Here is a 17,053-nt window from a genome sequence, read left to right as displayed (position 1 = left end):
GGGACCTAATCCAGTATGACTGTTGTCCCTCAAAGAAGAGGAAAAGAGACACATAGAGGAAGAGGCAGAGATGCCGTGATACATCTACACGCCAAGGAATGCCAAGGATTACCAGCAGCCAGTCTAGATGAGGGAAGGAAGATTCCTATCCTAGAGCCTTCAGAGGGAGCATGATGCCCCCACACTTTGATATCAGACTTCTAGTCTCTCAAACTGTAAGAGAATAAATTTCTGTAGTTTTAAGGCACTCAGTTTGTGATACTCTGTTACGGCAGCCCTAGGGAGCTCAAACAATGTGAAAATCTAAAATTTGCCTTCTGAATAAGAGCCACATCATGTGGACCCCTATCATGGTGGTGGGAACCATGGTTTCAGTATGCTGCTTCACAGGAGAAAACCATTTACACCCACCATGGCGTGTGTACATGTGTGCTGGTTCGCATACATGTGAAGGCCTGTGAGTGTCTGCATGCTTTCTATGCTTTGGGTTTTTTTCTAATAAAACCAGAAAGATGACAGCAAGAATTTTGTGACTACTTTTCCTATCAAGATGTCCCCTTAAAAACTTTTTTCCTTAAGAATATCAATTAGCAAGTTTTGCTCTAAGAGAACAGTTCACAAATCAGAAAGAAATGAAGGTGCTCTTGTTCCAGTGAATGTTGAATTCTGATTGTTGGGGGTGAGATAAGGATTCCTGGGGGGCAGGTCCCACCTTCCTTTTATGATGGTGTCTATATCCTCGTGTTCCCATGTCTCCCATCACATCCCTCCCTGGTCACTAGTTCACAGGGCAGTGGCAGTCTTCAGTGTCCATCCCCAGAGGCACTGCTCTGGCAATGGGTTCCATGCTGCCCTGGGACAGCCCACTCTCAGGACTAGAGTTCCTCTATTCCAGTGCCTCGTTCCCTTCCTCCTCAATAGTTGAGGGAGGGAGGGTAGGGCGGTTACCTCCTGCAGATTGCTATGCCCTAGACCCCAGGCATCACATCAACCACCCCATGGGCCTTCCTCTGTACCCTCCAGGATGCTGGATGCAGGCTTATAGTACCCCACTGCCATGATGGTTAGTTCTTCAGAGAAGACCCAGAATCTCTTCCTGAAATATAGCTAGAGAAACATTTTCCCTGATGAACTGGGGACAATCTAGTAGGAAGCAGTATAATTAGGAGAAGTAACTTCTACGAGATATTAAAATGTTGTGCAAACTCTAAGAATTAAAACAATATGATCCTGGCTCTTTCTTCTGTAGACTCATGATTGGAGCAGAGGAGCTCTGAAACAAACCCAGTGCACAGAACAACTTACCCTGTGATCGAAATCAATGGGGTGGGTTAGTTTCATTTATGATCAGGGGATGTTTTGCTAAATGGAAAGAGGCAAAAACATACTTTGACTGCATACCAAAATAAATTCTAGGTAAAGAGTTCGATGTAACACATCAAACCATAAAAAAATGAGAAGAAACTAGAGGTGAAGATTAGTCTTCACCTAACTGGTCTCTGGTTGTTGAAGGTCATTTTAATAATAAAACCAGTCAAAAAGATTCCAAAGGAAAGGACTGAAATATTTCACTGCATAAAACCATAACAAGTGTTATTTGTAAAATGAAAACCACAAATAAAAGCTAAAGGCAGGGCCGGCCCAGTGGCTCAGCGGTTAAGTGCAGATGTTCTGCTTCGGTGGCCCGGGGTTCACAGGTTCGGATCCTGGGTGCGGACATGGCACTGCTTGGCAAGCCATGCTGTGGTAGGCGTCCCACATATGAAGTAGAGGAAGATGGCCACAGATGTTAGCTCAGGGCCAGTCTTCCTCAGCAAAAAGAGGGGGATTGGCGGCAGATGTTAGCTCAGGGCTAATCTTCCTCAAAAAGAAAAAAAAAAGCTAAAGACAAGTGACAAATTGGGAAATTGCAAAAAAAGGGGCAGAAAATTATACCATCCTAAATATATTAAGAACTAGTTGAAAAATAAATAATATTAAACCTACTAAGATCAAAAGAAATAGATAGTAAAACAACAAGACATTTTCCCCTGGTCCTGTTGGCAATGATTGCTTTTTAATGAAATGCCATTTGTTGATAAGGACACAGGAAGTTCTACAGTCTTGGTGGGGAATGGGCGCCACTTTTCTGTAGGATAATCCTGAGTTCTATTTTTATTTTCAGTCTATTCGTGAGTTTATTTTACCATGCAATTTTGAAGCAATTTTCTGTTGGTTTTTTAAGATTGTCCTCTATTTCCTGTCATTTTCAGTCATTGACATTGTTTTGGAAAACACTGAATTCAGCAAAAATGGAATTTTCACTCTTGCACAGTGTTTTCCATTGTAATGCTGTCCATCTTCTTGACAGAGGCGGTGCTCGGCTGTTCTAATGATCCTAGAAGCATCTGCATGGCGTGGGCATCTGCTCTCAACCACTGGCAAAGACTCAGTGCCTGTCACACTCTCCTTGGCATCACATGGCATTTAATGTCCAGGAATTCCTTGCTTACTCTTTCTCTTCTGGCAGTTCTTTCTTATCTTTTGGTAGTTCGGGCCCAGGGGAAGTCCAGGAAGGTCCTGAGGACATTACTTCAAATGTCATCCTTTCCTGGAAAGGTCAACAGACCACTGACATCCACACTGGGTTTGTTTTCTTTGGTTGAATTTTAGTGATGTTCATTGCCCCAGTGAGTAAAATCTTCTGAGATCCCAAACAAAATAATACACTGAAATGTTAATATAGATCTGGAAAAAACTCAGACTCTGAAATCTGGGAAATTATTGTATTGCTTTTCTAACTGTCAAAAAAATAAAGATGGCCTAATAACAGAATTCAAGCAATTAACATTTTTAGGACAAAACAAAGGTAGCAAATTCTAGCCTGCTCATGGTTCTGAGACTGAAGTCTGCTCCCTTTGTTGAACAGGGACGTTATAACAGGAGATTTCCAAGATACAGACTAAACCCTCTCATTCTTCCCCCTATTCCCAACCCCATGTTGTCAGAAGAAATGAGGGAGCATCAGAAACTAACCATTTCTCACCCTGTGAGGGCATTACATGACGTCAGCTGTCTTGTTCCAGCTGAAATCCACTCAGCGGGAATCCCCCACATTTGGGGAGCTTGGATATTGACCACCTTGTAGAATAGGATGAAGCAGAGGGGGGCATGAATAATAGGAGGTGTTACTGTGGGGCTGGCTTGGAGCACTGGGGGAGGGCTCCAGGGAGCCCTGGGGGGCGCAGGGCGGGTGCTCCAGTGGAGCCAGAGGGTAAGTAACCTGGATGGGATCCATGCTAAGTGTTTGCCTCTGTTTTTACATTTTATTTATTTATTTTTTAATTACCATACAGTAAAGTCAACTTTTTGCTCTTGGTATTTATCTGTATACATTTTAACACATATATAATTATGGATAATCCTTACAATTAGGATGTAGAACAGTTCCATCTCCCCAGAAATCTTCCTCATGTTATCCTTTTATAGTGACATCCTGATCCCCTACTCATACCTCTGACAACCTCTGATTTATTCTTTCTCACGGTAGTTTTGTCATTTCAAAAATGTCAAATGGGATCATACAGGATGTATCCCCTTGAGGCCGGCTTCTCTCACTCAGCATAATGCCTTTGAGATTCATCTAGGTTATTGTGTGTGTTAATAGTTCACTCCTTTCTGCTGCTGTGTAATATTCCATTACGTAGATACACCACAACTTATTTATCTGTTCACTTGTGAAAGGAGATTTGGGTATTTACAGCTTTTGGCTTTCCCAAGTAATGCTGCTATGAACATTCATGTACAGGCTTTTGCCACTCTGGTTTTATCCTACCAGAAAGATTTGATTGAATCAGTGAAAACTCAGGGAGAGGAAAATAAAATGTCTTTTAGGACAGAGATTTCTCACTCTGAGACATGCCTGTAAAGATTTACTTGTCACAAGCCCTGGCGAGACAAGGCCTGAGAGAAAACAGAAAGGGGGTCATGAGTGTTCTCTGAAAGTGAAGATGTCAACAGACATTTGCCTCACAGACTTTTCCGGAGCAGCTGCCACCTTTGCCAGGAGTAGGCAACTTAGCAGTGAGGTGTCAGGGTAGAAGTGGGAGGGCAGAGCCCAGGTAGAGATAGGAGTGTGGCAAAATGTGCTGCGCATATTAGAGAATCAGCTGAAAATAGGTGGATGTGTGTTTCTAGGATGAATAGTGGCCCCCCTCATGCAGGCGGAGAAAGAAGCTGTGTTTGTTTGTGGCAGAAGGCCATCTCCCCTGCAGCCACACATGAAAGGTAGTGGTACGCAGGCTTGGCTGAAGCCCAAATTTTCACAGTGGAAATGACAAATGACCTCTTAATACCCTTGGTTCTGGGGCCATTACTGAGCATGGCTCCCTGAGTTTATTTGCTTCTATAGACCTAATTGTTTAATTATTTAATAGCAGTCCCCCAGCCCATCACAGTTGGACTTGCTAAAGCAATGGGGATTAGGTCTAGGAATTTAACCCCCCTGGAAACTTCTGAGAGAAAGAACCTCAGTTGACTCTCAGCAGGGAAAAAAAGGAAGAAGGAAGTGGAACCGAGAGGTGAGGAGACTGCCAGAGGCCTCTCTCTCTGCCTTATCCCGGCCCCCACAGTGTTGTGTAGAAAGTTTTAAATCTAACATGAAAGGTCAACTCACCTGCATTCCTCAAATTGTGCGTTTGGCGGAGTCAGCAGTCAGGGCCCCTGCAAAGGTGAGCCGTGCCCTGGCCTTGGTATCGCCATTTCCCACTCCTCATCTTTTGACAAGTTCTAGAGTTTTCACTAAAAGCAAAGGATGGACTTGTTATGATGACAGGACTCTCTGAATGGGTGCCTACTTTTTCAGTGAGCATTAGGAGCCAGGGCAGCTCGCTGGACTGATGCCTGCTAATGCCATGGTGACCACTTCGCCTGGCCCCTGCACACACTGGTGTGTGCTTTCACACTTGGCCACATAGGTGTGAGCACCTATTTGTTACAGCTTCTAACTTGTTCTCAACCTCCTGTTGTGTGTCTTTGCTGGGGTCCTGATTAACTAAACTGTCACATCCCAGTTATTTTTTCATTCGTTTCTGATCTCGACAGCAGTGATTTGTGTCCAATTTGCTCACAACAGACAGGAAAAAGCCATCATTTGGGTTTTGAGTAGAGATATACTTTCCAATATTAATAGCCCCAAAATGGAAGTGTTAGAGAAGTTGGTGCTATCAAATGATCCTTACGAAAGTGTTAGGCTTTTTTCTTTCTAGGCGAGTCATCATTTTAGAATAATTTTTGAAATATATGTAGGGTTCTTAGAAATGCGAAGGTAGTAAAATAAATGGGGAGTAAAGACCTGTGTCTGAAATGCCAGGCCAGAATAATTTGTGTGGAAGGCATGAGTGTCCAAGGAGCAAGGCTAGAACAAAAGCCCTGAGCGCAGGGTGAACCCCAGGTCTTCAGAAACTGCCTGTTAGTCAGGCTCATTCCTTCCCTCCCTGCCTTCATCTCCCTCATTTATGTAAGGGGCTTGTAGTAAATCACCTCAAGGGTCCTTCCAGTTTTGAGCAGAGGTCTTATCTGAGATCCCCTCCTTCTTTTAAGAGAGGTGGAATTCATAGAGAAGCCTGCTTGTTCTTTCCTGGGTTGTCTTTCTGCCTCCGGGATGCTGCTTTATGAAATTTCTCTTGTTTTCCTAAGTTTCATAGTCCAAGGGGCAGGCCTACCAAATTGAAAGAAAAGGGAGTCATTACATCATTACAACGCCAGCTGTTGGTAGATTGATCTTAACACAAGTTTCTAATCACTGAGCATGTTAGTTTTCTATCACCATGTAACAACTTACCACAAATTTAGCAGCTTAAAACAACACAGACTTATCATCTCCCTGTTTCCGTGGGTCAGGGTCCAGATACCGCCTTGCTGCGTCTTTTGCTCAGTCTCACAAGGCTGCAGTCGAGGTGTTGACCAGGGCCAGAGTCTCATCTGAGGCTTGGGATCCTCTCCCAAGCTTCTGTGGTTGTTGGCAGACTTCATTTCCTTGCAGCTGTAGGACTCATGATGGCTTGTTGCTTCTTCCAGGCCAGCAGGATAATCTCTCTTCTAGTCTCTGAGCTCAGGAAAGGCCTCAGCCTCTTTTAAGTGGCTCACCTGATTAGTTCAGGCCCACCCAGGATAATCTTCCCTTTGATTAACTCAAAGTCAGCTGATTTGGGACCTTATTGGCATCTGTAAATATCTCTTCACCTTTGTCGTATAATGTAACCTAGTCATGGGAGTGTCCTGTCTACACTCAAGGGGAGGGGATTATACAGCACCTGTACGCGAGGGGATGGTATCTTGGGGTTCATTCTGCTTACCACACTAAAGGAGTTTTTCTCAAATGAACTTGTCATCTGTCTTGCTTTGTCCCATATTGTCATAGTTGTAGCCACTGGCTACCATGCAAAAAATGCCTCAAGAGCCTTGAGACAGTCTCCTAAGACATGTCTGTGTCCTGTTCTCTCTGTCCAGACGTTGTCAGGATTGCCAGACCAAGACACCTTCTACGATGTGGTGGACTGCCTGGAGGAGCTGGGCATTGCGGCCGTGTCCCAGCGGCACCTGAACAAGAAAGGGACTGACCTGGACTTAGTGGAGCAGTTGAACATTTATGAGGTAACCAGACCTGCTGAATCAGAAACTCTGCGGCCGGGCCCCGCAGTCTGGGTCGCACAAGCTTCCAGGTGATTCTGATGCACACGCAAGTGTGAGAACCCCGGATCTAGCAGAAACTCAGTAGCTTGCTTGCTTATTGATTGATTTATTGCTATTTTATTTGAAGGAGCATGCGTTCTGTCAGCAGCACTTCCGTTCAGGGTAACAGACAGACAGACAGACAGATCGCATTTCTTGTACTTGAAGTGGCAGAGCTTCAGGCAGGGCTGGCTACATAATTTGCAGGGCTCAGTGCAACATGAAAATGCAGGGAAAAAGTGCTGTTAAACATACTAAACGACTTTTTACTTTCTTTTACAGTCTCCCACCTCGTTATGGTATTTTTTATTTGCCGTTTAACGTCGTCGTAAGGAAAGCAATATTAAAATGTAAAAGTGTTAGCATCAATTTTACTGTTCATCTTTATATTGTGCAATGCCAGTTTAAAATATAAATATAAGAGCGTTTAACTTGTATGCAGAATCAGAAAAATTACCCCATTTGTGTTTGTAGCTCCTCCATGCTTATGTATTTTGCTCTTACTGGAACAGTGGAAACTCTGTACAACAGGAACTCAGCTGTTTTTACTTCACTTCTTGATACCTGTTCATTCCATCAACACTGTACCTTCAACTTACTGATGAGTAAGGAAGGCTGACAAGGAAAGGAACTGTAGGCTGCCCTATCTTTTCATTTTTTCTGTGTTATTTCACCACATGTGGTTGGCTAATGCGGGAAAGTAACATAGGTAGGAAAGGAGATAATGGGACCCTTGGGTTGCGCTCTGTCTGCATTCAAAGCAAGTTCTGATGTGCATGGAAAGCATGGTCTCCAGGCTGTCAGTCGTAAGTGGATGCTCAGTCACAGGTGTAGCACACTTTGTTTGTGCTAACTTCGAGTCTCACTGAACTCCCGCATAACGTGGGTCTACCAGCCCTCTGCACTCATGGGCGCGAGGAAGGGCAGACATGCATATTGCACCTATTTCGTCTGCTTGTGCACATGCTCCTTTGTCCCATTGGACTTCACTTATAAAACACAAGTTTAAAGACAAAACTAATAAAAATTTCAGGATGGTGAAAGCAGATCATTAAACCAAGCACAGAGCCCTGCCTAGTGTGAGCATGGAGCCCTGTACAATTGCACAGGTCATATGCCCATGGAGCTAGCCTTGCTTTGGGTTATGTGTCATGGTTTTATGGACTGTTGATTTGAGTTCAAACTGTTCTCTGTGGGTTAATTTTAGGCCAAATGCCCCCCTCTTATTAAAGTTACTTATCTGATGTAGCTATTGTCTGAACTCTCAGTGAAGGTTAGAGAACATTTCATGAGCAGCAAATGATATTCCTTTTTACTGATCCTCATCATCCCAGTTTCCTCCTTTGGCTGGTTGGGAGGCAGAATCTGGAGATGTATTTTCTCTTGGGTGGTGTGACTTTGATCAGGAAAGCTTAATTCCTTTATTCCTTATAGGCCCGAGCTTGCCCATAATAATGGCATGAGCCAGGCTATCCCTGAGGACATTCCATCAGTGGCATTCCACTTTTTTTTTCAGAGTTTTTCCCCCCAGATGTCATTCACATACCACAAAATTAACCATTTGAAAGTATAACGTTCAATGGTTTTTAGAATTTTCACAAGGTTGTGTAACCATCACCACTATCATATTCCAGAATGTTTTCATTACCCCCAAAACAAACCCCATACCTATTAGCAGACACTCCTCATTCCTCCCTGTCCTCCATACCTCATATCCCCAAACCACTAATCTACTCTCTCTTTCTGTAGATTTGCCTTTTCTAGACATTTCATATAGTAGAACCATACAACATGTGGTCTTTGTGGCCACATGTTTTCAAGGTTCATCCATGTTGTAGCACGTATCAGTACTTTGTTCTTTTTGGTGCTGATATTCCGTTGTATGGATGTACCACATTTTGTGTATCTGTTTATCAGTTGATGGACATTTGGGTTATTTCCATCTTTTGGCTATTATGAATAATGCTGCTATGAACATTTGTGTACAAGTTTCTGTGTGGACATATGTTTTCAATTCTCTTGGGTATATACCTAGTTGTGGAATTGCTGGTCATATGGTGACTCTGTGTTTAGCTGTTTGAGGAACTGTCAGACTGTTTTCCAAAGTGGCTGTACCATTTTACCTTCCCACCAGCTATGTACTGAGGGTTCCATTTTCTCTACATCCTCCTCAATGCTTATTAGTGTCCATTTTTTTTATTATAGCCATCCCAGTGGGTGTGAAATGGTACACATTTTGGGTTTGATTTATATTTCTCTGGTGATTAATGATGTTGAGCACCTTTCCATGTGCCTATTGGCCATTTGTACATTTTTGGTGGAGAAAGGTCTATTCAGATCCTTTAGCCATTTTTAAATTGGGTTGTTTTGTTACTGTTGAGTTGTAAGAATTCTTTATATATTCTGGATACTAGATCCTTATCAATATAAATTTTAATGTTTTTTTCTCATTCTATGAGTTGTACTGTTGTACTTCTGACCTAACGGATCAGTCTTATTCATCCTTATTCATAGTGATATATATTTTTAAATCTTTCCTTCTTCCACTTATAAAAATAATATGTACTCATTGAAGAATATTTGGAAAAATACCAGAAAGTATAAGAGAAAAAAATCACCCATGGTTTTATTACTAACCGTGGTTAACATGTTGGTCTGTTTTTCTAGCCTTTTTTGTATATGTAGGTGTCTGTTCTTAACTATGGAGATAATAGTCTATATATGGTTTATACAAGATTCAGTGTACTGAATCTTTTATTAGTAAATGTGTTAGAACCATTTTCTTTTGTCCTTAGAACTTCAAGAACTAAATTTTATGAGGAACATATTATTCTGTCTATTTGCATGTACCATAACACATAACCTCTGTTTTTTCAGTCCTCTGTTTTTTCAGATTTAGATTATTTCCAAAGTTTTTTCAATTATAAATGCTGTTATAATGAACAACTTTATTCACAAATTTTTGTGCACAGCTACAGTCTTAAGAAAGCTATTTCCCAGCTAAATGACTCCATTGTGATCTTCACTGGCTATAAGTAAAGAGACTGACATGTAACTCACTATTTCCTAAAAGTTACCATCATAATAAGTGACAAGTTGAGAAACAGAACAGAATTATCTTTATATGCTCTTAGGAGAAATCAGAGGGAACTGAACTAGAGATATTTGCTGTCAGAGTTTAAAGCTTTCCACAGCTGGCCAGCTTTTTGTGACCTTGCTCTGGGTATCTTCTCCTCTAGCCAAGCCTCACTTACCCAATTATCTGCTCAGACTTTTGTTTTTCATTTTCACTGACAGGTGGTGTTGGGTGGTGGAGGGGTATGTTCTTAGGGCTCCTAAAAAATAGGATAAACTAAGAATACTAAAGATGGAGAAGGAAGAGACCAAAGACAGTTGGCTTGCATGAAGGCAGAAGATAGACTTGTGTCAGTACAGACATCTCCCCTTCCTTACTTCCTTTTCCCATTTGGACGCCCATCTCCAAGAGTCTGCTCAACTAGGGGCTTATAGGATCGCAGCTTTAGATTCTGTGTGGTCAGTGTATATCCAGAACAGAGTGTGATGCAGGTGAATTTTCCATAAGTGAACCAATAGGTGAGAGTTTTGAAAAATAGCCTCTGTACCTACTCCAGGAAACTACTTCCTGTTTCAGGGCACACCTTCTCTCCAGCCTACCTGACTCTCAAGCTACCTCCCCATGTCCCTATTTCTCTTCATGCCAAAGTTTTCAAAAGTTGCTGTGTGTTCACTATCTTCCTTTGGTCAAATTGCATTTGCTTACTATTTTTGCATCAAGTATACATCATTTGCAAAGTAGCTAGACATGTCATTTAAAGAACAAATGTGTCAGCTTGACTGGATCACTAGATGCCCATGTATTTGGCCAAACATTGTTCAGGTGTGTCTGTGAGGGTGTTTCTGGATGCGATTAACATTCAAATTGGTAGACAGAGAAAGGTAGATTGCCCTCCCCAGTGTGGGAGGGCCTCACCCAATCTGTTGAAGGCCTGAATAGAACAAAAGGCTGTGAAGGGAGAATTCGTATTCTCTACCTGATGGGCTTGAGCGAGGGCGTCGGTTTCTTCCTGCCCCTGGACTCTGACGGGAACTTACACCATTGGTTCTCCTGGTTCTCAGGCCTTTGGACTGCAGATCTTGGGATTTCTCAGCCTCCATAATTGTGTGAGCCAAATCCTTATAAGAAGTCCCCATATATCTCCTATTCTATTTCTTGGAGAACCCTGACTAATACACTCGTGTGCTAGCTTTAAGAACTAGAACATTGCCCATAGCTTGGAAGTGTCCTTTGTAGCCCTCTCTGGTGTCATCCCACTACCCACCAGCACTATTCTCTTTATAATTTTACCTGAAAATAGCTTATTATGTGAGTTAACACGAAGAATCAGATTATCAAATCAGAGTTGATAAATGAGAGATCTTGCCTCGTATCTAGCTATGCTAATAATTTTGAGAATATAGGCTATATCAGTGCAAAGAAGCAGCAAGAGATCTGGGACATCCCTTGTGAGTCCCCAGGTCCTTTCTTCATGCATCCGACATGTGCTCTCTGACCCAGAACAACAGACAAGGTCTTCAGGTGAGACTCACAGTCACCTGGCCCAGCGAGTAGCATTCAGTTATGAAACATCGCTATTACGTATCCCAGGGAGTCATAGCTCATAAACTCATGAATTCTGTGTTTATTTACTGTAAGTAATGCTTAGCCACGAACATCCTGCTAAGGGCATTCCAGAAACAAGAACTCTCATTTTAGCAAATATCATTAGTCTGTTTATTAGGTAGTCTAGTTATTAGCATATTTACAAGAGAGTCGATGGGTTACTTGCTTTCTTTCTTTCCCCAGAAAAGGAGGGAGAGGTCACAGCCCAGCTGCTTTAACTCCTTCATCCTAGTCTGTATCCCTAAACAACATATTGTTTAATTGTGTCTGCTTTCAAACTTTTTATAAATGGAATTGTCTCATTTGTATCCTCCTACCATTTTCTCTTTGGCTTAATGTTTTTGAGACCTACCCATGTTGTTATGTGGCATTCTAGTTTGTTCATTTTTACTGCTGATGAATATAGCATGATTTATTTATCTGCTCTTCTCTTTTTTTATTTTTAAAGATTTTATTTTTTCCCTTTTTCTCCCCAAAGCCCCCCAGTACATAGTTGTATATTCTTCGTTGTGGGTCCTTCTAGTTGTGGCATGCGGGACGCTGCCTCAGCGTGGTTTGATGAGCAGTGCCATGTCCGCGCCCAGGATTCGAACCAACGAAACACTGGGCCGCCTGCAGCCGAGCGAGTGAACTTAACCACTCGGCCACGGGGCCAGCCCCTATCTGCTCTTCTCTTAATGGATGTTGGCTGGTTTACAGTTCTGTTGCCATGATAAACAGTGTTACTCTGAGTGTGCTTGTACTTTTCTTTGTGTATGTGTGCAATACTTCCTCCGTTTAGGTATTAGTTTTATTCTTACTTTGTAAAAATATTTAGAAGTTTTTCTTCTTTCTATCTGGTCTTTGATGGTTTTATAGACTTCCCTGGGAAATTATATGGGTCTATGATCTTGTGTGTGTGTGTTGGGGGACAGGAGATCTTTGGTAACTATATGTTTTTCTGTGGAAATTGATCTGTTTAGACTTCCTGTCTTTACTGGGATCAATTTTGCAAAATGATAGTTTCCTAGGAAGTTACCCATTTCATCTGGATTTTTAAAGTCATTAGCAAAGAAATATGTAAATAATCTCTTACGAATGTTTTTAATTTTCTCTGTTTCAGTAGTTACTTTCCCATTGTTATTTTTTACCTTTTATGTTTGCAATTTCTTCCATTGTTCTCTGGATTAACTAGTGGTTTGTCTATTTTGTTGGGTTTTTTTTTCAAATAATAATTTTGATTTATTTGTGATTTACACTGCTTTTCTGTTTTGTAACTCAATACATTTTTATCTTTATAGCGTCCTTCTTTTACTTTCTTTTGGTTTACTTTGCTATTCTTTTTATAGGTTTTTGAGTTCGATATTTAATTCATTTCTTTTCATCCTTTAACCATCCTTGCATTCTTGGAATATAACCCACTTGTCATGATGTGTTCTTTTTTACAATTATGCTGTTGGAATTCTATTTGATACTAATTTGTTTAGGATTTTTACACAAGTGTTCATAAGTAAGATTGGGCTCCTCTTCCTCCCCCCTTCCTCATTTTTGTATGCCGTCTTTATCAGTTTAGACATCACTGTTAGGCTAGCATCATAAAAAGGACGCTGACAGTCATGAGAGCACACTTATATATTGTTCCTGGACAACGTACTCCTGGTAGCCATGTCGATGGGTGTCTCCAGGGTACTTCTCTGATTGTTTCTCCTCAGTGCCCTCCCCTGGATCCTTCTTCTCTGTCTCCTCCCTGTCACTGTTGAGGTTTCCTTATCAGACCTCCACTCTCAGTCTACCTGGCTGGCCCTGTGATTTGCACAGTGAGTTCAGCAGCCTTGGAGGCTGCTGTCTGATATCTTGACCCTGAGATTTCCACCAAGGCCTATGGCTGCCTGCCCCTCTGCCTGCTTGTTGTCTTATATTTCATTCATTCATTGGAGCCCATTATATGTCACATATTCTGCTAGGTATGAAAATATAGAAAAAGAAGATCTGTCCCTACCCCAAGGAACTTTCATTCTGTAGTCTAAAACAAGCAGATAGCCGATTCCCCCAGCAGCTAAATCTGATGGCACAGAGAGACATAGAACGTGCTGGGGGAGTTCTGACTTTATGGGACATGGCCACCTGGAAGCTGCAGACGACATGCCGCCACCCCAACTGCACCTTGATTTTCCTCCCATGACCCCAACAAAAACCCTGCACAATCTGTTCATGTCTCCACTTCCACAAAAAGCAGAATCTCCCAAGTTACAAACCTGGAGCTGTCCTAGATGCTTCTTTTTCCTCTGTGCCCATACTTAGGAGTCTCACTGCTGAACACTGCACTTCCTTCTCCATTCCCATTGTCATCCCCTAGCTCCGGCCCTCATCGTTTCCTACCTGGATTATTGAGATATCTCCTTGTTCATTTGCTCCCCTGTGAATTTGTTCAGTCAACAGAACTTTATTGAGCACCTACTATGTGACAGGCTCTATTCTAAGCTCCAGGGATACAGCAGTGAATGAGACAGACAAGGCCACTTCCCTGAGGGAGTGCACATTCTGATGGATTGCAGTACATGGATAAGCCAAGAATCCGAGACTGTGAGCATGTCTAGAAAGAAAAGACACGGGGTGAGGTGGGGGCGAGAAACTGAGGCTGGGGCAAGGAAGGCTCATCTGAAGTGATGGCCTAAAGGAGACAGTGATGGAAGGAAGAGCACTGGAGCTCTCTGGCTTGGCAGGTGGCTGGAGGGGCAGGGAGAGCAGTGTGAGCAGAGCCTGGAGAGATGGGCATCCTGGGGGAGCTGCATCCCATGGGGGCTGTCTCTGCTCTCTCCCCTTTCCTAACTTTCTGCAGCTGAAAACCAGGTGACCCTCCTGAAAGTCAGATCTGAGTATGCCATTCCTCTGCTGAAAAAACAAACAACAGTGATGAGTGAGTGAATGGAAATGCTTTTCGCGGTCAGCAGGATGAAGCCCAAATGCCTTGAGTTGGTACAAGAGCCTACACAGTCTGTGGCCGTCATGCCCCTGTGGCCTTGTCTCCCGCGTTCCTAAGATGTCTCTGAAGTTTCAGCCATACTCAGCTTCTCTTGTTTCTTGGACTTGAAAGGCAGGTCTTTAGGGAGCTTTCCTTTATCCATTCTCTTTTCTTTGCCTAGAATGTTTTTCCTTTTCATTCTCAAGTTGGCAGACTCCTGCTCCTCCTGCAGGAGTCGCCTCACATGTCCCCTCTTCCACGAGGCATCCTTGGCAAGGTCAAAGGAGCTCCTGCTGCTTGTCCCCACACCTTGTTCCCAGCCAAGGAAGAGCACTTGCCTATCTCCACACCTCTGATGGACCAGTCCTCAGGGTGTACCTGCCTGTCTGTTTTCCTCTGAGCTACTCCATGTCATATGTCTCATTCCTCTCTCGAGCCCCAAGAACAGCAGTGCACCTGCCCAGAATAGAAGTTCAGTAAGTGCTAGAATAAAGATCTCTCTTAAATATCTTCACATTTTATGACAGTGTTTGCCAGATGCTGGGTTGAAGGAAGGCCATGATTTAATCAGAAAGGAGCCACCTCAGGGGGAAGGTGCCCTGAAGAATAACTCAAGGTGACACCTGCATGCTTTAGACACCAGGCAGAGGCAGGATTTTAATTCCTTTCTGAAAATTAATGCAGTTTTAAAAAGTATTTACTGCCACAGGACAACTAAGTTGAGTATATGTAGGGGCAGCGGGGAGGCCTATAAGCAGAGCCAATATTTTCCTCACAAAAGACGATGAATGTTTTCAAGCAATTGCAGAGAACTTGGTTGGGCTCTAGAATTTTTCCTAATAGTGGAGGACGTCTGGTGACCATATGTCCTGGACTTTCTGGGGACAGGCCCAACTCCATGTAATTTAATTCCATTTCAGAAAGGTGATTTAATCCATGTTTAATTAAATTCATTTGAATTTTTATAGCTTCATATGATTTTTCAAATACATAAATTCATGAATCAAAATATCTTTTGTCAGATCATATGTTCTGACTTTTGATTTTGCAAATGTGGTCCTGGTAATGGGAAAGGCATCTTAAGACTGAAGACTGGGGGTGAGGGGTAATTGGTACTTGTAAGAATAGTTAACCAATAGATCCAATCTCTTACGATCCTTCTTTGTCATATGTGAGAAAAAAAATATGTGTATCAATTAGCTCTTACTGCATAACAAATACACCAAAAACTTAGTGGCCTAAAACAGCAAGTATTGCTTATGATTCTGTGGGTCAGAAATTTGGGCCTGGTTCAGCGGAGAGATTCCCATGTAGGTGATGTTATCTGATGCCTGGACTGGGGCTGAATGGTCTAAGATGGCCTTATTTACCTGGTTTGGCATTTAGTGCTGGCTGTTGGCTGGGCCTTGTGTCTTTTGCAGTCTAGCCTACTTCTTCACATGGTAGCAGCATCTCAGAAGGGCAAGTCCCAATAAACAAACACTTTTCAAGCCTCTATTTGCATTGTGTTTGCTGATATCCCATTGGCCAAAGCAAGTCATATGGAAAATCCTAGACTCAGTGTAGAAGGGGGCTACACAAGGGTGAGTAAACAGGGAAGCATGATTCTCTGGGAGCCTGGCACTGTAACAGTCTGTCAGCACCTGTTGTCAACATAGTTCCTTCTTGAAATGGTACTAGCACTGGCATCTACTTCACCTAGAAATGGAATCAAGTTACATAGGTATGAATTAAAAAGACCATGTGGGATAGCAATATGAAAAAGGATGGTATCTATTATGTAAAGATGGCTGCCTGTCATGGATGTTGGTGGTAATATAATGTTACAAACTCAAAGAAATGTTAATAGCTTTTGACTTCCATCATGAATGTTCAGATTGTTAGATATTTGATGATATTAAGAAACCATTTTAAGTGGGACAGAGGTATGGTGGTTATAGTTTTTAGAAATCCTTATCTTTTAAGAAAATACTGAAATATTTACAGATGAAATAATATGATCTGGGATTTACCTTAAAAAAAATCTGGCTGTGGGATCAAGGGCAGGGAATAGAGTATAAATAAGACAAGATTGGCCAGGGTTGATAATTGCTGAACTATTGTGGGTGACGAGGACATCATAGTCTTTATACTCTTCTCCATACTTTGTGTATGTTTGAAAATTTCTACAATAAAAAGTTAAAAAGAATGTTCACATCACTCAGTGGCCTCAAAGGCAGGTGGCACTTGTCACAGATGCTACCCTGAGCTGCTCCTAACTGCTTTCTGTAGTATGTGTAAGCAATCAGCCCTGGGTTCTGGAAACTGCTTGCTCCTCATCTGGCTTTTAGTTTATAAAGAGCGTTCTACACTTAGTTAAAGGAGTTAGAAGGTATTTGACAAGGGGTCCAGCACATGAATCACTATCATTTGGCCAAGATTAGAGATCTTTCAGGACAGGATTGACCTCACCTTGGGTTCCTGTAGAGCACACTCATCAGGCTTGTAGTTGAGTACATCTGACACCACAGAGTCAGTCTGAACATCTCGTGGGAGGTGCTGTTGTTCTCTCCAGGTGTTTCCAGCTCTTAATGTTCCTGACTCCAATCTGTAGTGCTCCCTAGAATCTGAGGGTTTGGAGCTGCCACTGTAGTCCTGTCTGTGACAGTGAAGCATCGCTTCCTGTCATCAGCAGACACTGGTGAGTCTAGGATTCTTCTTGTAAAAACAAAACCGTGAGT

At 42.4% G+C, this 17,053-nt stretch overlaps 1 protein-coding gene across 22 annotated transcripts in view; it reads left to right on the top strand.

Moving 5' to 3' along the window:
• The window catches only part of FHOD3 (formin homology 2 domain containing 3), a 455,279-nt gene that overhangs the window by 293,281 nt on the left and 144,945 nt on the right, over positions 1-17,053 (top strand). For all 22 annotated transcript variants that reach the window (XM_070513157.1, XM_070513160.1, XM_070513168.1 and 19 more), the window contains one exon: positions 6,490-6,633. In XM_070513157.1, the coding sequence (XP_070369258.1) occupies positions 6,490-6,633 (144 nt within the window). The remainder of the gene's footprint in view (positions 1-6,489; positions 6,634-17,053) is intronic.

Source organism: Equus asinus, chromosome 7, assembly GCF_041296235.1.
Source record: "Equus asinus isolate D_3611 breed Donkey chromosome 7, EquAss-T2T_v2, whole genome shotgun sequence".
Lineage (NCBI taxonomy): Eukaryota > Metazoa > Chordata > Mammalia > Perissodactyla > Equidae > Equus > Equus asinus.
The sequence above is the reverse complement of the archived record's forward strand: the minus strand, read 5'-3'. Positions and strand labels throughout refer to the sequence as shown.